Genomic DNA, 24,231 nt, shown 5'->3' with positions numbered 1-24,231 from the left:
CATGTACTTTTTCTGACAGAATCTCAGTTATCGGTTGATTCATCTACTTTCATCTCAGTTGCCCAAATTATTCACTGTATGATTCCTTTCACCTCAAAGGTGGTACTTGTGCATATGTCCATTCCAATATTCCCTGTCAGAGACTTGGCAATTTGGAATCTCCTCTCTTTGATCTTCTCTGGCTTAAAATCTCTCTACCATTCTCCCAACTCCACTAATCACTTGGAGCTCTTTGACTTCCTCTCTTTGCAACTTGACTTTCTCCAGTCCAACTTTTCTAACAGTGAAGTAAATTTCCTTGGTGATTTGAATGTTCACAACTCCAGATGGCTTCCGTTTTCTAGTCACACCGACCCAGCTGGTCGAGATGCTGAGGCTTTTGCAATTACTGATGACCTTGCATGATTGTTCATTTACCTACAAGAATACGAGACAATCCTAACCATACATCCAATACGCTTGATATTTTTCTCACAAACAACTTTTCTAAGTACACAGTCGAAGTGAGAAGTCCTTTAGGCACTTCAAATCACAACTTGGTGATTGTCTCTTCTCCAATGGAGCCTTTATCTCGTGGCTATTCCCAACCTCGTATTGTTTGGCATTACAAGAATGCAAAATGGGATGACATGCAAGATTTCTTTTCCTTGGTCAGATTATTGTTTCAAAACTTCTGATGTCAACGATGTTCTACAGGAATGCAATACACTTAAATTGAAAGGGTGCAAGAATATTTCCTGATGCTATTGAGGCAGTGTTAGGTGGGTCGGAAAACTGCTAGCTTGTGGGGGGTACAAGGACTAACTGCTCAACAGTAGCCACTGGCAGAGGTGAAAGTGATTCTTGCACTGCTTTTATTGGAATGAACAGCAACTTCGAAAACAAGATGCAGGGTGTTTCTGAGACTGCTGGGAGTCATTTTGGTACTAGTAAATACATGGATTGTATTAGGGCAGCTAAGAATAGGAACAGGTGCATGTATACTTGCATGTACACCAATGCTAGGAGTTTGGTAAATAAATTTGATGAATTTGAGGTTTTCCTGAGAACATCAAAGGCAGATATTGTTAGGATATCAGAGACGTGGTGTCACACAGATGTAAGTAATGCAGAACGGGAATTTGGGAGTATAGACAGGATAAGAAGGGAGGAGGGATTATGCTATTAGTTAAGAAACACAAAATCCAAGGAAGTGAAGCCAGTTGATATCGCTGGACAGTGCAGTGTCGAGTCAGTTTGGTGTGACATAAGCATTGGGAGATCAAAATTGAGAGTAGGAGTGTGCTATAGGCCTAATGACTCTGATGAGTATAATAAGAAACTGTACAGGGAAATAGAGTGGGCCAGTAAATCAGTCTTATAATGGGGATTTTAATTTCCGAGATATTGACTGGAATTTGTTGGTTGGTCACTCACACACTAGCAAGGCTTTTGTGGATTTATTGGATGATTGTTTTCTACATCAGCATGTTTGGGAGGCAATTAAAGGGAGTTATACTCTTGATCTGATTATCAATAGTGATTCTTCAAGCATTAAGAATCTGCAGATAAAGGAACCAGTAGGTGGCAGTGATCACAGTGTGCTGAAGTGGGATTTCCTCAAAGAGGTAACTACCATCAGGGGTAAAAGGAAGGTTTTTTGCTTTCGTTAAGGTGACTACGGTGATCTGAGACAGAATTTAAATTCTAAACAGTGGGACCAACTGATGATGTTACCAACAGCAAATTCAAAATGGGAAGCATTCAAAGAATTTATCTTGGAAGCTATTAGGCTTTACATACCAACTAAGAAATATTGTTCAAGGTTTAGGCCTAAATGGATGTCAGATGAACTAATGAGACATGTGGCAGAGAATAAAAATGCATGGGATACATACAAATTAACACGTGACACAGAAGCCTATGATAGATATAAGCTGGTCTGTAACCAAGTCACAAAGGAGATTAGGCAGATTATGAGAAATTCTTGGCAAAGGATGCAAAGAAAAACAGAGTTCTTTACCTATGTAAACTTTAGAAGGAAGGGGATGAATCAGATTGGTCCACTGGATATTGATGGTTCAGCTGTTGATGATCCTGCTCAAGTGTCTGAGTTGCTCAAATACTGAAATGAGTATTTTGCTTCTACATTCACCTATGAGGAATTATTCAGGGAGGGGAATGCCAGAGGTGAGTTAAACTTTTGCAGTGAGCTGGATGATTTTGTAATAACTGAGAGGAAAGTGAAAAGAAATTGTTGAAGATAAACATAAAAAAGGCATCTTTGGTGGACAGTATCTATCCAGTTATGTTAAAGGAGGCAGCAAAGGAAGTAAGCAAACCCTTATCCATAATTATGAGAGCTTCTTTGGACTCAAGGGAGATACCCAGGTATAATTACAACACAAGTAATTATAGATCTGTTAGTTTAACTTCTGTTCCAGGAAAATTAATGGAAGCACTGGATAAAGAAGCACTGCTGGATCATCTAGACAAGACTTCAGTTATAGCTCAGACACAGCATGGTTTTGTTAAGGGAAAGTCTTGCCTGACCAATTTGATTGAATACTATGATGTGGTCACAAAGGAACTGGATGCAGGGAATAACTTTGATATTATATACTTGGATGTTAGAAAGGCTTTTGATACTGTTGCAGATGGAAGACTGCTGCACAAATTGGAGCAGTGTGACATTGGAGGCAAATTGCTGCTATGGATAAAGGGATGGTTGAGTGGGAGAAGACAGAGAGTGGTAATCAGTGGACACTGCTCATCATGGACTAATGCTGTTAGTGGAGTCCCTCAGGGTTCAGTATTTGGTCCATTGTTGTTTTCTGTATTTATAAATGATATTGATGATGGTATATCAAGATTAATGTCCAAGTTTACAGATGATACGGAGGTTGGCAGTTTTGTTAAGGACACTAATGACAGTACGCTGCTGCAACAGGATCTAGAAAGGTTGACCAGATGGGCCGAGAGGTGGCAAATGAAATTTAACATTGACGAATGTAAAGTACTACACATGGGAAGCAGCAACCCCAGAGTGACGTATCAACTGTGTGGTACTACACTGATAGTAGAGAACAAAAAGGACCTGGGGCTAATTATGCAAGCAGATATGAAGTTTTCTGAGCAGTGCAGACGGTCTGCAATAGTAGCTCATAGTGTTATTGTCAATGGTATACAGGACGTTTTCTAGCAGGGATAAGGAGGGTGATTATCCCCTTATATAAGGCAATGGTCAGGCCACACCTTGAGTACTGTATACAGGTCTGGAGGCCTCATTTTAAGAAGGATGTGGAGATGTTGGAACGAGTACAGAGAAGGGCAACAATATTAGTGAATGGAACAAAGGGTTGCTCTTACGAAGAAAGGCTTAAGTTTTGCGAATTACTGTGTCTGGAGACTAGGCACCTGCGCACTGTCTGGAGCTTATGTTACCCTGCGAGGTGATCTGATTGAGGTGTATAAAGCCTTGAATGGTTTGAGCATGCTCAATGCTGATGGGATTCTTCCTCTTGCTCAGAATAATCATTTGAGAGGGCATAAATTCAAATTGAGAAAAGACAGATGTAGGATAGATGTCCAGAAGTTTGCCTTTAGCCAGTGGGTGGTTGGTTGGTGGAACAGACTTCCATCCTTTGTTGTGGAAGTTGATAGCCTAAATAAATTTAAGGCTGGGTTGGACAGGTACTTGGAACGAACGGATGGGTGAAATTGTAGCGTGATTTTTTTTTTGGCTGATGCTGCATAAGCTTGCTTTCTTGCATCATATGCCTCTACTAATGCTAATGCCAACGTTTGCTCAGATCGTGTCAGTGAAATTATTCTTGTAGGTTTCATTTTCTGCCTACACCAAAGCTCGCAACAATTGTAAAGCAGTTATTAATCAGTCCAAACTAGAGTTTGAACAGGCTAAGAGTAGAAAACTTGCTTCTTACCCTAATGGTAGCCGAGCATTCTGGTCTCTTGCCAAAGCTATTGGCCCCAACTTTTGCCCATCTATGCTCCCACCTCTGTCCAAACCAAATGGTTCTGTTGTTACTTCAGCGAAGGGTAAAGACCTGCTAGCATCCCATTTTTCTTCCAGCTCATGTATTAATGATCTTGGTAAAACACTTACCACCATTCCCAACACGCTCCATTCAATGCCTCCTTTGATCTTCCGTCAAAAGGATGTCAGAAGGATTTTGGCGAATCTTGATGCCAAGAAAGCTCCAGGTCCCGATGATATCTCTCCACTTGTACTCAAAACCTGTGCCCCCGAACTTACTCCTGTTCTTTGTCATCTTTTTTCGCTTTCTTATTCCAAAGGTGTTTTTCCTTCTGCTTGGAAATTTGCTCATATCCAGCCAGTTCCTAAAAAGGGTGACAAATCCCTCCCATCCAATTATCCTCCCATTACAATTATTTCTACTCTATTCTAAAGTATTGGAGAAATCAATTAATCACCAACTCTTAAACTGCCTAGAAACCTTCCGTCTGATCAACGATGGCCAATATGGACTCCGTCAGTGTTGATCCACTGGTGATATTCTGGCTTATGTTACCCATTTATCGACTAATTTCAATGAAAACGTTTGGTGAAACACAAGCAGTTGCTCTTGACATCTCAAAGGCTTTTGATAGTGTTTGACATAAAGGTCTTCTAAACAAGCTTCCATCTTATGTTTTGCCAACTGTTTTTTGTAATTGGTTATTCAGTTTTCTCTCTGATTGCTCACTGAGGGTGATGGTACTTTAACTTCTCAACTAATGCTGGTGTCCTCCAAGGTTTAGTTCTTTCCCCCACTCTTTTCCTCTTGTATATTAATGACTTTCTTCCTTTGAGTGGAAATCCCTTCCATAGTTTTGCCGATGATAGCACATTGCTATCTGATCAATTATCGCCAGTATCATTGATCAGGCCATGGATTCTGTCCATGTCGATCCACTGGTGGTATTCTAGCTTATGTTACCCATTTATGGACAATTTCAATGGAAAAGTTTGGTGAAACACAAGCAGTTGCTCTTGACATCTCAAAGGCTTTTGATCGTGTTTGGCATAAAGGTCTTCTAAACAAGCTTCCATTTTATGGTTTGTCAACTGTTTTTTGTAATTGGTTATCTAGTTTTTTCTCTCATCGTTCACTGAGGGTGATGGTAGATGGCTCTCTGTCTTCTGACTTCTCCACTAATGCTGGTGTGCCCCATGGTTCAGTTCTTTTCCTCTTGTATATTAATGACCTTCCATTGACTGGATATCCTATCCATAGTTTTGCCGATGATTGCACATTGCATTCCACTTTCCATTTTGAGAAACCTTGCCCTGCTCAAATCAGCTTCAACGTCTTGAATATCCGCTACCAATTCCTTAAACACTGATCTCCAGGTAATTCTCCAGTGAGGCAAAGACAACTTAGTTGATTTCAATCCTTCTAAAACTCAGTCTCGTCTTATATCTCGCAAAAAGGATTTTTCTGCTCCTATGCTTGTCTTTGGTGACACTCCAATTTCTAGGCAAAATGATATATCCCTTTTGGGGATTACCCTGACTTCTAATCTCTCTCATTTAATAGTTTATAATACAACTTTATGCCATTAAACGATATTTTTCTTGTCCCCCCCCCCCTCCCTTTTATTTTAACTAGACATGATAACAGAATTCCCAAAGTACGCTCCGAAATGCTATTTGTAAATAAGTAGTAGTTTACAATAGTAGTTTATCAACTTTTATTATTATTATTAGTAGTGGTTGCAAATGATGCAAGAAAGCAAGCTTATGCAATATCAGCCAAAAAAAAAAAAAAAACACTTCCCAATTAATGTATCCATTTCTTATGGCAGATAATTTTGTTCTTCCTTGAATTTATTTAAATTATCCATCCCCACAACACCAGTTAACAGTTTGTGTTCCAACAGTCAACCACCCAGTTTATATATGAGTAAGAGGAATGATTCCATCAATATTGAGCCTCAATCCATTTGAGGCTTTAAACATCTCAATCAGATTTCCTTGTAGGTGCCTTGTCTGCAGATGCTACAATTTGCAGAACTGAAGCCTTTCCTGGTAAGAGCACCTTTTTGCTTCCCTCACCAGTCTTCATTTTGCCTTCTCTGCACCCATTTCAGCTGCTCTACATCCTTCCTAAGATGAGGTATTCAGACCTGCTCTGTGCAGTATCCAAGATGTGGCCAGACCATTGCCTTATACAATGAGATAATCACCTCCTTATTCCTGCTAGAAAAATTCCTGTAAATCATTCACAAAACTCCATGATCTGTTCTGCAGCCTGTTTGCACAATTACCCCCAGGTCTTTTTCATTAGTGTTGTGCCACATAATTGGTACATTTATGTAGGATTGCTGCTCCTCATATGAAATTCCATGCATTTGTCAATATTAACTTCTCAGCCCATCTGCCCAATATGTCTAGATCTTGTTGCAGTAGGATACACTGATTACTCTGAGTAAGTACTTTTCGAAGCTTTGTATCATCTGCAAACTTAGACATTAGGCCTAATATGCATTATCAGTATTGTTAATAAATATAGAAAACAACAATAGGCCCAGCAGTGAAACTTAGGGAACTCGGCTAACAATCTGAGTTCAAGGAAAGAAGTACCCATTCCCTGTCTTCTCCCACTCAACCACCCCTTTATCCATAGCAGCAATTCTCTGTTAATGTCACAGTGCTCCAATTTGTATAGTAGTCTTTACATGTAGCAGTATCAAAAGCTTTTCTAAATCTAAGTACAGTAGAATGTCGGTTATCCCGAATAATTTTTAAAAGCTGATTTTTTTTTTTTTTTTTTTTTAATGGTACCATTAGTTTAGGCTTATGATGCAAGAAAGCAAGCTTATACAGCATCAGCCAAAAACGAAAAAAAACACCTTCTCATTCGGTCACTCCAAATGTTTGTCTAGTTCAGCCTAGCTTAAAAATTTATTTAAGCTATCAACTTCCACAACAACAGATGGAAGTCTGTTCCAGCAATCAACTACCCACTAGCTAAAGCCAAACTTGTGCACATCTGTTCTACAACTGTCTTTCCTAAATTTGAATCTATGCCTCTTCAGGTTCATAATCTGAGCAAGTGTAAGAATCCCATCAGCACTGAGCCTGCTCAAACCATTCAAGACCTTAACACCTCAGTCAGATCACCTTGCAGGTGCCTAGTCTCCAGATGCTGCAATTTGCAGAACTTAAGCCTTTCTTGGTAAGAGCACCCCTTTGTTCCTCTCACCAATCTTGTTGCTCTTTTCTGTACTTGTTCTAGCAACTCTACATCCTTCCTAAAATGAGGCATCCGGACCTGTACCCAGTACTCAAGGTGTGGCCTGACCATTGCCTTATACAAATGGGTAATCACCTCCTTGTCTCTGCTAGCAAAGTTCCTATATATCATTGACAAAACTCCATGACCTGCGCTGGCAGCCCATCTGCACTGTTCAGAGAACTTCATATCTGACTGCACAATTATCCCCATGTATTTTTCATTCTCCACCTCCTTGAGTGCCGACCGGGCTAGCTGGGTGGGTAAAGTACCTGCCTGGCAACCCAAAGGTCGTGGGTTCGAATCCCTTCTTTTGAGTGCCGACCGGGCTAGCCGGGTGGGTAAAGTACCTGCCTGGCAACCCAAAGGTCGTGGGTTTGAATCCCGCCTTGGGCTTGGATCAAAGTACTGCAAAAATCTTGGGAGGTGCATTATGGATGCAGATGTGCCAACAACTACAAAAAAAAAAAAAAAAAAAAAAAAAACCTCCCTGAGTGTAGTACCACATAGTTGGTACATTTCTCTTGGGTTACTGCTACCCCTATTTGAGACAAATGTTTATTTACAAGAGTTATTCTGTCTTTTTTTTTACGTTGTATATCTGGTGAAATGTTGTATTAAGACCAAGTTTTCTCGGAAACCATGAGTGATCGAATTTAGTCATTCTCTTCTGTGACCCCTCGACGTGGGCACCTGTACGTGGTGAGGGGACCTCGCAGTGACGCTGCTGGACTTCCAGACTAGCATCACTGGGATCCAACGCCCACAGCCTAGGTTCCGGGCTTACATCAATGGAATCCGGCGTGTTTGCCGTGCGCTGCGACCCGTGGAAATTCGGAAAGGGGGATCCTGGTGGTTGAGGGGCCCAGCTTCAATACACCACTTTGGCCCCTGCTTCGACAAGACGGGTGGTCCTGGAAGGCCCGGCTAGGATCAATCGGCTAGTAGGCTCGCCTGCGAGGGTCAACCGTGTCAATGCCACGCCCCTACCCTCATGGTCCGAGGGACAGGATTCAGGCTGGCGGCGGTGCGGGTATAGTGTCTGGGTAGCCCTGGCGTCCCACTCCCGAGCGCATTTATTGCATGCCGGGTAGTGGGCGTCCCTTTGGGCTCCGTGGTGGGTGGGGAGCCCGGGCACTGAACAACTTAAAAATTTCCATGAATCCTGATAAACTTACTTCTTCAGGGGCCCCAACCCGGTCCCTATCTGAAAACATAGACGGAGAGGCAGATATTATTGCAACAAAGAGGCAGCGAACCGAAACATCACCATCAGGGCCTGTCCCAAGATTTCTCATTATGCATTCCACCAATGAAAAACCGATTGGCAAAATGTCGCCCTTTTTTATTCAAAAAGGGTTAGACGGGTTAGCAGGTTCTCCCAAATCAGTTAAGAGGCTCCGTTCTGGAGACCTCTTAATTGAAACTAAAAATGACAGGCAATCGGAACATCTACTCCGAGTACCATCAATCGGAGGTATCCCTATAACAGTGACACCACACAGAACACTCAATTCATCTAGAGGTGTCATTTCGGAGTGGGACCTTCTCGACGTATACGAGGAGGAAATCTGCTCCGAATTAAAACCACAGGGAGTCATTGCCGTCAAGAGAATCACTGCGCGAAGGGATGGAAAAATTGTTAAAACCAGGAGCGTTATCCTGACTTTTAACACTCCTAAACCTCCTGATGAGATTAAAGCTGGATATATCAACTGTTCAGTGCGTCCATACATTCCGAACCCTTTACGGTGCTTTAAGTGCCAGAAGTATGGACATTCTCAAATGGCCTACCGCGGAGTCCTTGCATGCGCTCGATGCGGTGCAAAGGACCACGAAACAACAGCATGTTCAGCCGCAAAATCCACCTGTATTAACTGTGAAGGCGAACACCCGGCCTATTCACGAGCATGCCAGAGGTGGAAAGAAGAGAAAGAAATTCAACGGCTGAAGGCAGAGCTAAATATATCATACCAGGAGGCAAGGAAATCGGTCAAACCCCTGAATATCAACAGACCTACCTACGCCCAGAAGGTAGCAGGGAGATGTTCCGTCGGAACTCAGGCGGACATGACCATTCCTCCAAAGGAGTCTTTCACTCCCATCGCGCGTTACCTTTTAAGTTCTCAAAAACCTGCACAGAAGGACCAATCAGCTGCCACTCCTATATCGGTACCTCCTAACGCTCCACAAGTTCCAAAGGTAACTATTAAAGAAAAGAACAAAAAAGGGGAAGTACCACCTAGTACCCAAGAAAGGATGGATGTTGAGCAGAAGGAGGTACCCGAAGAGTCAGTCTTGGAACTCTTTGCGGAGGAGGAAATGGACACGGGACAGCGTCCATTCTTCCCCAAAAAAGACAAATCCAAGACTGATAAAAGTAAGCCCTCAGCACCTCGGAAGCCGCCTGATGGACCCACCAAGCCAAAATAATGGCTAAATTCCTACAATGGAATTGTCATGGATTCCGGCGAAATATAGATGACATCAAGGCCCTCCTGCAAAAGCACGAGCCAGTTTGCTTTTGCTTGCAGGAGACATATCTAAAGGCAAATGATGATCCCACCATGCACAACATCACAGTTCTCCGAAAGGATAGAATTGCGGATGGCTCTGTACATGGGGGAGTGGCTATCCTTGTGGGTAACCATACCCCAGTGCAGCCCTTGCTAATTACAACCAGCATAGAGGCTGTTGCAATTCGCCTTTCAGTGGGATTCTTATTAACTGTATGCTCTATATATTTGCCACCTGGGACTGACATCTCCCAGGCAGACCTTGATGATCTTCTAACGCAGCTGCCTCCCCCTTTCTTACTTCTTGGGGATTTTAATGGACATAACACCCTGTGGGGTAGTGCTAACATCAATCGAAGGGGACGAGTCATAGAGCATATGCTCAATGACAATGACCTTTCCCTTCTAAATACTGGAACAAACACCTTTTTCCACATGCCTACCCGTACCTTTTCTGCCATTGATCTCTCTATCTGCTCCCCTTCTCTACTCCCTTCACTCACCTGGGAAGTGGAGGAGAGTCCATACGGTAGTGATCACTTCCCCGTGATAACCTTGCTACACAGTGGGAGACCATGTCTTCCCTTCAGGCTACCACGGTGGAAGATTGATCAGGCTGACTGGACTGCCTTCCAACACCAGGCAAATTTTGATCTTAGTACAGTCAGTCAAGAGCCTATCAATGATGCAGTTAAGTACATCACAGAAAATATTGTCCAAGCAGCTGCTAATGCTGTCCCAAAAACATCAGCCCGGTTTCCACCATTTCCTAAACCTTGGTGGAATTCACAATGCACAGCAGCAAAAAAGGCTCAAAACAAAGCGTGGGGGATATTTCGCCGATATCCTACCACGAACAACCTTATAGCCTTCAAACGTGCACGAGCCAAAGCACGTTACATCCGTCGTCAGAGTCAAAAGGAATCGTGGATCCGTTTTACATCATCTATTAACCAGTCTACCAACTCTAAGGTAGTCTGGGATAAAATCCGGAAAATGAAGGGAAAATATACATCCCACCCTTCTTCAATCCTAGATTATAATGGATGCGCTATTGCAGATCCAACTGCAATAGCTAATTCTCTTGGGGAAACATTCTCTAACATCTCTGCAACATCTTCGTATTCCCCAGAGTTCCTGGTCCTGAAATATAAAATCAAAAAACAGGCACTTAGCTTTAAATCTAAAAACATTTATCCCTACAATGGGGATTTCACTATTCAGGAACTGGAAAGAGCCCTCGCTCTTTCCAAAGCAAGTGCCGTTGGGCCAGATGGCATCCATTATGAAATGATTAAACATCTATCACCAAAATCTATGGATTGTCTGCTCCTTCTGTATAACAGAATCTTTACTGAAGGGCAGTTTCCGGATTCTGGCGAAAGGCAATCGTTCTTGCCTTCCCTAAGCCAGGAAAGGATCCAAAAGTCACCACCAACTATCGTCCTATTGCTCTGACTAGCTGTCTGTGCAAAATCCTGGAGAGAATGGTTAATTCTCGCTTAATATGGTATCTCGAGGCAAATGACCTTCTCTCCAATATCCAGTGCGGCTTCCGAAGGAACCGGTCCACGTTGGACCATCTTATTAGATTGGAAGCATCCATCCGGGATGCTTTCCTAAAACGCGAACACTTGGTGTCGGTGTTCTTTGACTTGGAAAAAGCGTATGACACAACTTGGAGATTTGGCATTTTAAAAGATTTACATAACCTAGGCCTTAGAGGGCATCTCCCCTTTTTTATTCAAAACTTTCTCGCCAAACGATCGTTCCAAGTTCGTGTGGGATCCTCACTCTCTCGCTCCTTTATCCAAGAGGAGGGAGTACCACAAGGATCAGTATTAAGTGTCACGCTTTTTGCCATAAAAATAAATTCCATCACAGAACAACTTCCTCCAACTGTAAACAGTGCCCTCTATGTTGATGACTTTAGCATTTTTTGCCAGTCTTGCAACATGAGGGTTATTGAAAGACAACTGCAGAAAGCCATTGATAGTCTAAATTCCTGGGCACTTGCTAATGGCTTCAGGTTCTCGCCGGAGAAGACCGTTTGCGTACACTTTTGTCGCAAGCGTAATCTTCATCCTGAACCTGAATTAAGGCTCGGACAAAATGCAATTCCAGTAGCAGCGAACACAAAATTCTTGGGACTCATATTCGATAAAAAACTAACTTTTTTGGATCACATTCGTCAACTCCGCACCAAGTGCACACGTGGACTTAATATTCTCCGCTCGCTCTCCTCTACATCTTGGGGAGCAGACCGATGTACCATTCTTCGACTTTACCGTGCACTAGTGCGATCCAAATTAGATTATGGGTCCCAGGTATATTCCTCAGCCCGAGACAGTGTCCTGCGGTGGCTGGACCCCGTCCATCATCAGGCTATACGCATCGCTACTGGAGCATTTCGAACATCTCCAGTTCAGAGCTTATACGTCGAAGCAAACGAACCACCGTTATCACTTCGACGTAAGCAGTTGTCTCTAAAATACGCCTTAAAACTGCAATCCCTGCCAGACCATCCTACGTGGCCATTCGTTTTTGAGCCACGGTGGGAAAATTTATACAATACTCGAAAGACTGCCAATCGTCCTTTTGGTATTCGTTTCCAAGAGCTACTCAAAGAACTTAATATCAAGGTAGACAAGGTTGCCCAAACATCAAAGCAACCCTTTCCACCCTGGCATGCTCGTGTCCCGGCATGCGACTTGTCGCTTAGAAACTGGGGAAAGTCGGACACTCCATCATGTGTCTACCTGCAGCTTCATTCAGCACACCGAACTGAATATTCTGACTTCGCCCCAGTCTACACAGACGGTTCAAAGTCGGAATCATATGTGGGATCTGCTGCTGTCTTTACAGACAGCACTATATCAGAGCAGATTCCCTCTGAATGCAGCATATTTACTGCAGAGCTGCACGCAATTGAGTTAGCCTTGGATCAAATTAGTAAATGCCAACACCAACGGTTCATCTTATATTCCGACTCTCTTAGCATGTTACAGGCTTTAATATCTGTGAGATATAATCCTCATCCAGTTCTGTCTAGCATCCAGCAGAAGATTCACGTTCTCCATGAACGCGAATATGACATTCGCTTCTGCTGGATTCCCAGCCACATTGGGATTAGGGGAAATGATTTGGCTGACGCCGCAGCCAAATCAGCAGTTCCCAATAATAACCGCTGCTTGTTAGTCCCCTATACAGACTACAGGCAAATAGTACATCAAAAGATACATTCCCAATGGCAGGATTCGTGGAATAGACAGACTGCGAATAAATTATATCGTATAAAGCCTGTAATTGAACCGTGGCAGTCTAGTCTGCGCAGGAATCGTAAGGAGGAAGTTGTTCTAGCTCGTCTCCGCATAGGACACAGTCATCTTACACATTCTTTTCTGCTGAGGGCAGGTGACTGTCCTATGTGCGAGAACTGTGACACCATTTTATCTATTTATCACATTTTAACCGTATGTCCATGTTTTACCCCTGAACGTGATTTTTATTTTACCGCTTTTAGTCGTCTGGCTAACCCTTATACACTCAGCCAGATTTTATCCGACAATGACCACGTGTCTGCTGTTTTTAGCTTTTTTAAAATCAATAAACGTTTTTGCTTATATATAAAATTTACATTTTATTGTGATTTTCTGTTTTTTATACATTTGTTAAATTTTTTGACATAGTGACCTAACTAATTAGGTCACTGAAAGTTTACTCTTTTATACATGGCCTGGTCTTGGCGCATTATAGCCCAAGTTGCTTATGCGCCAATAATACCCAAATGAAATCAAATCAAATCTCTTCTGTGAACCCAATTTTCTATGACATATTTTGTTCTCTTCATTTCAGATTCAGTAAGAATAATATCAGCCCAAAACTGTGCAATTGATTTTTTTTTTTTTTTTTTTTTTTTTTTTTTTTCAGTAAAATGTTAGTAGTAGTAGTGGCATGTGATGCAAGAAAGCAAGTGTATGAGCTTATGCAGCATCAGCCAAAAAAAAAAAAAAAAAATCGCACCATTCCCTCCAAATACCCGTCCAGTTCCTCCTTAAATTTATTTAACCTGTCAACTTCCACAATGACACATAGAAGTTTGTTCCAGCAGTTAACCACCCACTGGCTAAAGGCAAATTTCCGCACATCTATTCTACATCTGTCTTTTCTTAATTTGAATTTATGCCCCCTTAGGTTCGTAATCTGAACAAGTGGAAGGATCCCATCATAATTCAGCGTGCTCAACCCATTCAAGGCCTTATATACCTCAATCAGATCATCGCGCAGGTGCCTAGTCTCCAGCCACTGCAATTTGCAGAATTTAAGCCTAATCTTGGTAAGAGGAACCCTTCATTCCCCTCACCAATCTTGTTGCCCTTCTCTGTACACGCTCATAAAACAGAAACAACGAAAATAAAAAGTGTAGTTTTAACATCGCAACAAAAATGCAAATTATTAGTAGAATTAGAAATGGTGAAACTTTAGGAATTCTTGCCAAAGAGTTTAATGTGGGGCTTCAACAATTTTCAACATCAAGAAAAATTCCAATGCTAAATCAGAATTCGTGTCGACTATGGATAGTGAAGGAGGATCTATCAGAAAAAAAGACTATTGAAATCTGAAATGCTGCTTTAGAGAGTGTACTTTATTTGTGGTTTCTTCAGAAGCAAAGTTTAGATGAGGCAGTCACTGGACCAATGTTGTGCTAAAAAGCATTAGCTTTTAATCAAAAATTAAGAGGTAATGAAGATTTTAAGGCTGAAAAACTTTAAATTGAGACATGGTATATGTGAACTGGATGTTCAAGGCAAAAAACTTTCTGCATGTGAATTGGCAGTGGCTTCCTTTAAAAGTAAGTTTGCTTCGTTTGTAGCAAATTACAAGAATGAAAACGGTTATAATGTTGAAGTTGAGATGGGCATATTATGGAAAGCCTTACCGAGAAAATCCCTAGGCACTAAAAGAGAAATGTCTGCACCAGATTTTAAGGTGAGAAAAGAGAGAGAGAGAATTACAATTGCTATGTGTGCAAATGCTACTGGGATGCACAGATTGCCTGTGCTCGTTATCGGTAAGTCAGAAAAACTGCGAGCATTTAGAAACCTTTCTAATTTTCCTGTTTTGTATAAAAATCAGAAAAAATGCCTGTAAAAATGGAAAAATTGATGTTTCTGTTTTCTGAGACTGGTTTAGAAATTTTTTATTCCTGAAGTTAAAAGAAAAGACAGACAACCACAAAAAAAAACTAGCATGGTTTTACTTCCATTGTATTAGATAATGTACCTTACCATCATTGTTGAAAATGAGATTAACAGCATTGATCCAAATTTTCCAGTTTTATTTTTCCTACCAAACGTGACTTCTCTCATTTAGCCTTTGGACCAAGGCATTATTGAGACTTTTAAAAGGTTTCACAGAAAAAGGTTATTACAATGTTTGATTTTTCTGGCAAAGATTCGGAAGGCATCATTTTGGAATCGGTTTTTATGAATTCTTAGGTGTGGATCGATGATTGTGAAAAAACTCTTGCCCATGGAGGCGAAAACTGTGACGAGAGGCTGATTCAAGAACAATACATAGCAAGAATATTCTACCGAACTCACTCCTGAAAGAAGAATTTGTTAAAATTCTTTCCATCATTCCTGGATGTGAGGATTGTGACTAAAAAGACGTGGACAAATGGCTTTTATTGGATGCCCCCAATCAAGGGTTTCAAATATTATCAGATGGCAACATTGCCTCTGCTCATTTGAAAGAAGAAACTTCTGGGTGATGAAGAAGAGGTAGTGAAGGAAAGGAAGTTCCCATCGAATAAAATCCAGGGCCAAAAAGTAGCAAAGCTATTACAGCATTAGAAACAGCACTGAAATGGGCAGAAAACCAGGAAGAATACGATATAACCAAATCGATATTGTTAAGGAACTTGATAAATCTCTCAAGGAAAAAAAAAAAAAAAAAAAGGTCAGAACAAACGAAACAAAAAAACATGATCTAACATTATTTTAAAAAATTACTGTAAATTTTTTTTCCACTTAAAATTTGCAGTAAAATCCTATCCAAATATATGTAAATATGCGAATTTTTATGTATAAGTTATTATTATTTTTTAATTAAACAGATTCATTTCTTTCACTCTATTTAAAGTCTTTCTTTTTACTTTAAGACATTATAACAGAATTTATTTAATCTTACCTTGCCTTCTATTATCTGGAAAATTTGGATATCCGGTCGAGGTCTGACATTAATTATTCCAGATAACTGATGCTCTGCTTTATATGATTTATACACACAGTAGAACCCTATTAAGAAATTTGCTAAGTGGAGGTTTAGAACTTCTTACGAAGGAAAATGACCCAAGGGTATGAAATGTTAACTACACAAATAAAAATGAAAAGATACTCGTACATAAGTTAGATGATTCTTAAGTACTATTTCAGAATTTTACTCTCCCTATGGAAAACATTTTTAAACTGTGGATTTCTAATCGTGTAACACTCTGTTCATTAAAGTCATAACGAAATACTTCAGACAAGCATAAACATGTGAAAAGAATTATAGAAAGAATTTTCATTTCAAGCTTATCTTAATAAAACTCATTTCTGTGGTAAAAAGCTGCAATCACATGAATTGTAGGGAAACTATCAAGAATAAAAATTCTCATATAATGCAAAACAGTATTTATTAGTTACTATTTAAAAATATTTCAAAATATTTGAAATATTTTTAAATAGTAACTAAAGATATGATGAGAATGATAAAAATGAATTACAATAATTAAAAGTAGTATAAAAAATTAATTGAAAAATTATTTTTTCAAGTAACTATCCAGAGAAGACTGCTTCAGATATTTTGGGGAGAGCTTCGTACAGAATAAATCAATTTCTCTGACACATTTCAACACTGACCAGGAACGTTGGGCACAATATGAACTCAATGGCAAATGCTTTACTGTGCTTCATGTGGTCGACACTATCCGATTATGGATATCGATGAAACAAATTGCAATATATCACTTCCATTATATCAAAATGTTTATATTGCTTAATATTTTTTAATATAAACTAGAATTTCTATATTTAAAAAAGTATTAAGTGGAAAAACATCATTATAATAATACATTACAATATATGGAATTAAGAAACCAAACCTTGCAAATGAGAAAACTTCTTATGCAGGAATTTCTTATCAGGGTTCTACTTACATAAACTTTTATATAAGGAAAAAAGTCTTCACTGTTTTTCTTTGCATTCTTTTCCAGAGACTTCTCACAGTCTGCCTCGGCTTGCCTAACCTCCTTTATGACAAACTAGTTTATACCTACTGTATCACGTGATAATTTGTGTAGATTCCATGTATTTTTCTTCACTGTGACAAGTCTCATCAGTTTATTAGATACCCATTTAGGTCTATGCCTTAAACTGTATCTCTTAGTTGGTATAAAAATTGTACTTGCTTTTATGATAATATCTCTGAATGCTTCCTATTTAGAATTTGCTGTTGGTAACTTAATCAGTTGGTCTACCGCCTAGAATTTAAAAAGACACATTCGTGTAGTCACCTTCATGAAAGCAAAAACTCTTTCCCTTGTCAGTAGTTTCATCTTTAAGTAAATCCCACATCAATACTTTGATCACTGCCACCTAATGGGTCTTTTTTCTGCAGATCCTTAATGCAGAAGGGTCACTGCTGATAATCAGATAAAGAGTATTGCTTTCTCTTGTTATCTGTCTGGAATACGAAACAATCAATCGTACAATAAATCCATAAAAGTTTTACTACTGTATGAGTGACCAACCCACTAGCAGTTAATATATGGAAAATTAAATTCCCCCATTATAAGACATTCTGATTTACTGGCTCACTCTATGTGTCTATAGAGTTGTACATTGTATTAATCACTGTGATTCAGCCCATAACACACTCCTCCTACCCACACTTTGATTTCCCAGCGTTGATGCCACGCTGAACTGACTGAACATTACACTGGCCACCCATGTCTACTAGATGCACTGCCTTAGATTTTGTGCTTCTTAACTTTTTTTTTTTTTTTTTGTTTTATGGAAACTCCAAACACGAAAGGTATTAGAAACTATAGTACTCAGTACCGTGCTTGGGTTGGAGGTTGAGAAGACAAAAGAAGATATTTGTTGGCATTGGACTTGAACTTCTGTAGACAGTAATTTTCAGGAAATATGTATTAAGGAAGGTTGTTCCAGTTGAATGAATAAACGAGGAAGATGAAAAGTTGGTTCTGTGAGTTTGAAGTTGAGAACAGTAAATGGATGTTGGCTGGTGTTCAGACTGTTTTGAAAGAGAGAGTGGGAATTATAAAGCCAATTCAGAAGAACAGTGCCCATGGAAGTATCTGTAGAAAAGGCATGCAGCAGAAACAGTACATCTATGAGACAGCGAGTGGAGAGACTGCTAGAGAGGAGTCATTAATTAACCTAACCACCCTCTTTGAACAGAATCAAGAAGCCCGAGAGAGAGAGGCCCTGGGGGCACCACCCCTAGATGTGGGAACAACACTCCATGGCAGAGTGGATCTGCGACCTGTACAGAGCAAACAGCTTCCTGGAAGGAAAGCAATGCCAAGAGCAAAAGAGAAAACCAAGTTTTTTTAGATACAGAGAAAGCAATATTTGTAATGTGCGTGTGCCAAGAGAGATTAGAAGTCAGGGTAATTCCCAAAAGAGATATATCATTTTGCCTAAAAATCAGAGTGTCACCAAAGATAAGCATAGGAGCAGAAAATTCCTTTTTCGAGATATAAGACAAGACTGAGTTTTAGAAGGATTGAAATCAACTAAGTTGTCTTTGCCTCACTGGAGAATTACCTGGAGATCAGTGTTTAAGGAATTGGTAGCAGATATTCAAGACATTGAAGCTGATTTGAGCAGGGCAAGGTTTCTCAAAATGGAAAGTGAAATGCAATGTGCTATCATCGGCAAAACTATGGATAGGATTTCCATTCAATGGAAGAAGGTCATTAATATACAAGAGGAAAAGAGTGGGGGAAAGAACTGAACCTTGGGGGACACCAGCATTAGTGGAGAAGTTAGAAGACAGAGAGCCATCTACCATCACCCTCAGTGAGCGATCAGAGAGAAAACTGGATAATCAATTACAAAAAACCATATGTTGACAAACCATAAGATGGGAGCTTGTTTAGAAGACCTTTATGCCAAACACGATCGAAAGTCTTTGAGATGTCAAGAGCAACTGCTTGTGTTTCACCAAACTTTTCCATTGTTCTTACCACATCCCTGACATAAATAACGAAACAAAATTTGTCGTCCTTTTACGGTGCGACGGAACACAACAATCGACGCAACACATTAAAACAAACTAAACATTTGGCTGCTTTTTTTTTTTTTTTTTTAAGCAGGGGTTGCAAGATAATAGGCACATTAATCTCCCAATGACGACTTATAACGCCACTTCTTGTCACATATTTACAACTTGCAAAATATCTGTTTATACCTATTTTAGTTATTACTTGAATTTTGTGATTTCTGGTTGGTTTTTTTTATATATATATATATATATATATATATATATATATATATTTGGTGTCTTTAAATGTCCCGGAAAATCGAGAGTCTGCTGTATATGCATTTTTCTGATACTGTAGATCGACATAACTCTCACATATATTCAAGAATTCTTGTATTAGGCCTCAGAAGAGAAAGCACCTTCTGATGATCGAGCAATATACTGGTGGTAATGATATTTTAAATGAATGGAAAGCTAAAATAGGAAGTGAAATTCCCAGGGTAAGTATTCTATAAGCAACTACAGTATAAGGACTGTACTAGAGCTGCAATGAACATAAAAATTCAGATCCTCATCGGGTATTTGCACACAAATGCCAGGAGTGTAGTTAAAATTCATGAATTTGAGATACTGATTAAGTAAGCAAATGTAGACATCAGCAGAATAATCCAAAACATTCTAGATGCAAAACTTGAATATGGCAAATATAATGTGTACAGAAGGGAGACTTGACAGAAGGGAAGGAGGAGTAAATGCTTTTAATTGCCAAGCATATAGATTCAAGACAGACATTGCGCCTGTAGTTAACTTTATTGATTCAGTATTGTGTGACATAAGCATTGGGAAAACAAAGACAAGAGTAGGAGTGGTTAAAGACCAGATGACTGTGATAAGTATAGTTATTATCTTTGCACGAGTAGAAGTGGCAAACAAATCAGAATGTCATGTTATAAGAAACTCCAATTTTCTGGAGAACTTTGGTATAATGTACCTAGTAGTCAGGCATTTCTGGAATTGCCAAATGGCTGCTTCTTACATTACAAATATTTACCAGTAAAGATTCATTAGATGTTAAGAATTTTCAAATAAAGGAAATACTGATGAGTTATGATTACAGCATATTGAAGTGAATCTGTTTTAAGAACTGACTACTGTCAAGGCAAGGGTTTTTATTTCCATTGGGGGGGAGGGATTACAATGGTCTCGGACATCACACTGGAATCAAATATTAACTTTAACAAATAAAATATGCGAAATAGGAAATGTTTTAAGGAACTTATTCTAGGAGTTACTAAGGTTTTTATACCAACAAAAAGGAATAGACAAAATGAATTTCAAAAGAAGTGATGAATGGTTTTGTATGGTGTTCACATATACAGGTAGCCCCCGATTTACACTGGTGTTACGTTCCACCTCCTCGGGGTCATTGTCTGAAGCGACATAAATAGAGGAAGAATTATAATGTATTTAAATGAGATAGGTTCCTTCACTACGAAAATTGAACCATAAGAGTTAATGTGTTTTTTATATTAAATATCTGTGGTTATTTAATAATTATGAGATATAAATAATATTTATAGATAAAAAATAAGTAATAAAATAAAAATTTAACTTAGTACTTTGTTCCTGTAGAGCCATCTTTGGAGTATGTAGCTACGCCACTGTTCCCCTCCCCCCACTAATTTTCTTTGACAGTTGCATAGTGGGGCAGCGTTTTTGGAATTTCCTTCTTAAAATGAGGCATTCAGATCTGTACACAGTACTCAAGGTGTGGCTGGACCATTGCCCTATACAAGAGGATAATCATCTCCTTATCCTTGCTAAAAAAATTTCTGTATATCATTGACAAGACACTGAGCTTCTCTTGTGGACCATCTGCACTGCTCAGAAAACTTCATATCTGACTGCACAATTACTCCCAGGTCTTTTTCATTCTCTACCACCCTGAATGTAGTACCCCGCATAGTTGATACTTTACTTTGGGATTACTGCTACCCATCTGCTCAACTTTTCTAGATCCTGCCAACCTTCATATTGTCTACAAACTTAGACATTGAGCTTGATATATATTCATCAATATCATTAATAAATACAGAAAACAACAGTGGACTCAACAATGAACCCTGGGGAACTCCACTAATAACATTAGTCAATTGAAATATAACACAATACTAATGTTTCTGCTATGATTAATATAATAAGCAAATAGTAATAATTTTTAGGTAAACACATTTACGGTTTATGTATTTAGTAAACTGATAACAACAACAAAAAAAACAATGCAGTGACTTATGCAAGAGCCAAGAACATTTTATTTTTGTGCATCTGCCATGCTGCTCATTCATTTCTCCAATCAGTGCTTCAACCACAATGGATATATGGGTTGCATGTGTGATATTTATGAAAAAAATGAAATAATTGCTGAATTTGAGGGGGCTTGGTAGATTGTTCTAAAAGAACTGAATATAAAATTTAATGAAAATCATCCACTGGAAGTTGAATTATTATGTGTAGACAGATGGGCATAAAGTGATTGGATACTCTGTGTTTTTCCCATTAAATGACTGAATTAATGAGCCTTGATTCAATAATTTTGTTTGCAACTCAGGATCATTAGTGGATTTAAGTGATCCATAATCTTAACATTTATATCAGTAACCAAAGGTGTGTTAGCTGCAGAATTTGTGGTTTGTAAAGATCCTTATGCACAATATTAAGTTTTTACTCCTAAGCTATGTTTTTCGAAAAGCTATTTGTAAAATAGTAAGGAAATATATATATTTTTAATCATTCATTTTTTAAATATGAAATTAGAGATAGTAGTAGATGCAGATTTAGATTTCCTGATATGCATTATAATAAGTAGTTAATTTTTAAAATAACTTAAAAAAAGAATTTGTTGGAATGTCATATATTTAAAATGGAATTAATTTACATTAGCGAGAGCAAAATTTTCCTTGGCATTAGAAATTTCTGAGGAAATATCACAGGATAACTTGTGCAATAAACAAGACAAAATAGTTCTATTTTTTTTATTGTACATTTTATAAATATGAAATACAAATAAGCATTACAATGCTTATTTGTATTTCATATACATTTTTAAAATAGCTGAGAAGAACATGTCAGAATATCAAACATACTTAAAACACAATTTTCAACTGTGAGATCAAAATCTTCCTTGGCATTAAAGATTTCTGAGATAAATAATGCAACGTAATTGTGTAGATAGTTAAAATAATAATACTGCCTATAACACAACCTTATAGTTCATGAAGGAGTCATTCTATCACAGAAATTTTTACCACTTTTAATCCTATATATTTTATTGCTTTTAAGCAATAAAATATAAAGTATGTGTTCAACATAATAAATTCATATACCAGTGTACAGTAACCACTTGATTTATGGACATGCATTTATGAGAAGTAGTTCATGATGCAAAGGTTTGTAAATTGGGAGTATTTCCCTTAGATATAATGGCATAATGAGAAGGTGTGTTCCAAATAAATAACGTTCACTCCCAAAAATGCATGGTAACTGGGATAGCCATATAAGTAGATAATGGTTATTACTATACAGTATAAAAAGAAATAAGCAGTCACAGAAATGGCACTTTCCTAGCTCCTATTTACAGTGGTCAGCTGATATCTCTTTACAAGTCAAATTGCAGTTTCTAAACTAATTGTACTTTATACAGTTGCATTAAAATCAAAAAGCTGCTGATTTAACACTAAAACATGATGTGGCTTTGGAAAGGAATGGCAAACAGTTTCCTTTGTCACTAAATAAATTAAACTATTCTAACCAGAAATCATATTTATCTAGCAGGAGATACCATTGGTAGTTTGGACTTTCATCACATGAGCTTAATAGTATATTTCCCTAAAAATGCTTCAAATATTGTTCTCTATTCAAGTGCATGAACAGTATATGTTAAATATTTTAAATGCAGTACATAAAATTTGAAAAATAAATTTTATTTTCGAATAGTAATGCTTTGTGAAGTGGAAAAGTTTTTAAGATCAAACTTTTCCCCATTGTTAGTAAATTGAATGTTAAAATTTTTTATTCATAAAATTTAAAGTTTGTAAATTGGATGTTGATGACTGGGAAGCTCACTGTTTACCAGAACTTAGTGTGTAACCCATTCATGACCTCCAGCAATTTATTACTTAGCACTGGTGTCTCTTTATGTCCATATGTTCTGTAATATCTTTGCAGTCACTTTTAATTTACTCCATTTATTCATGATTTTAAGAAGTTAGTTTTTTATCACAGAAACACCTATTGACATAAATCCAAATGTTTTATTCGAATTAGATGAGAAAACAGAGATTAGAAGAGGCTCGTCGAGCAAGGGATGAAGAAATAAGAGAGCTGGAAAATTTACCTTATCGTACACCAAAACAAGAAGAATGTCTTCGAACTCTTCGTCTTGAACAAGAATTTCAGCGCCGAGCTGAGGAACTGCATGGAGAAGATGATGAGGATGATGATGATGTTAGTAACATACTAATAAAAGAAATTTTGGTGATGTTATGCTTCAGCATTCCCAACTGTTTCAGTACATTCTCTTTAGCCGCTGCTGCTGTCACTGTTCATTTAGCATTGTGGCATATATCAGTTTATGCTGGTACAAATCAAAGAATTTTTTATATAGGTTGATCGTTTCCTGAATAAAATAATTTTGTAAAATAGATATGAAAGACAAATGATTTGAAGGGTTGGTCAAAAATTTCAGTTTGCACTGTTGTTTAAGGAAAGGGCAATTGTAACTTATCTGAATTTTCAGCATAGCACAATTACGTACAGTATTAAAAAAGTAAATAATAAAAAGTGAAACTGATCACCAAACATGATTGGTAATGATAACAGCTACTGTTCATACCATGTTGCTAAAATATTTGTCTTATGTGAGCATTATATTTTTCTCTCTGTCATAACATTAAGAAACTTAAGTATGGTAGAATTTTCAGGTAAGTTATATTTGCATTTCTGTCTCTTTGGTGAAATCATGTTTTCTACTCCAAAAATATAATTCTTCAAACCATTCATGCATGTGTTTCTATTTCTATCCTTTTTTTACAAAATAATTTAATATTTTTTATGATGAGTTTGTATATTCAAATTTTTCAGTTTGCACTGTCTGTAATTGACATGCTGCATCTTTAAATGAAATAGTGACCATGGGGCAGCCA

At 38.4% G+C, this 24,231-nt stretch overlaps 1 protein-coding gene across 2 annotated transcripts in view; it reads left to right on the top strand.

Moving 5' to 3' along the window:
- cno (adherens junction formation factor afadin) overlaps positions 1-24,231 on the top strand; it is a 525,824-nt gene that overhangs the window by 463,504 nt on the left and 38,089 nt on the right. For both annotated transcript variants that reach the window (XM_090380034.1, XM_090380033.1), the window contains one exon: positions 23,354-23,533. In XM_090380034.1, coding sequence (XP_090236160.1) covers positions 23,354-23,533 — 180 coding nt within the window. The remainder of the gene's footprint in view (positions 1-23,353; positions 23,534-24,231) is intronic.

Source organism: Mastigoproctus giganteus, chromosome 8, assembly GCF_048544385.1.
Source record: "Mastigoproctus giganteus isolate SK-2022 chromosome 8, ASM4854438v1, whole genome shotgun sequence".
Lineage (NCBI taxonomy): Eukaryota > Metazoa > Arthropoda > Arachnida > Uropygi > Thelyphonidae > Mastigoproctus > Mastigoproctus giganteus.
Note: the sequence above shows the minus strand (reverse complement) of the source record. Positions and strands in the feature narration are given on the sequence as shown.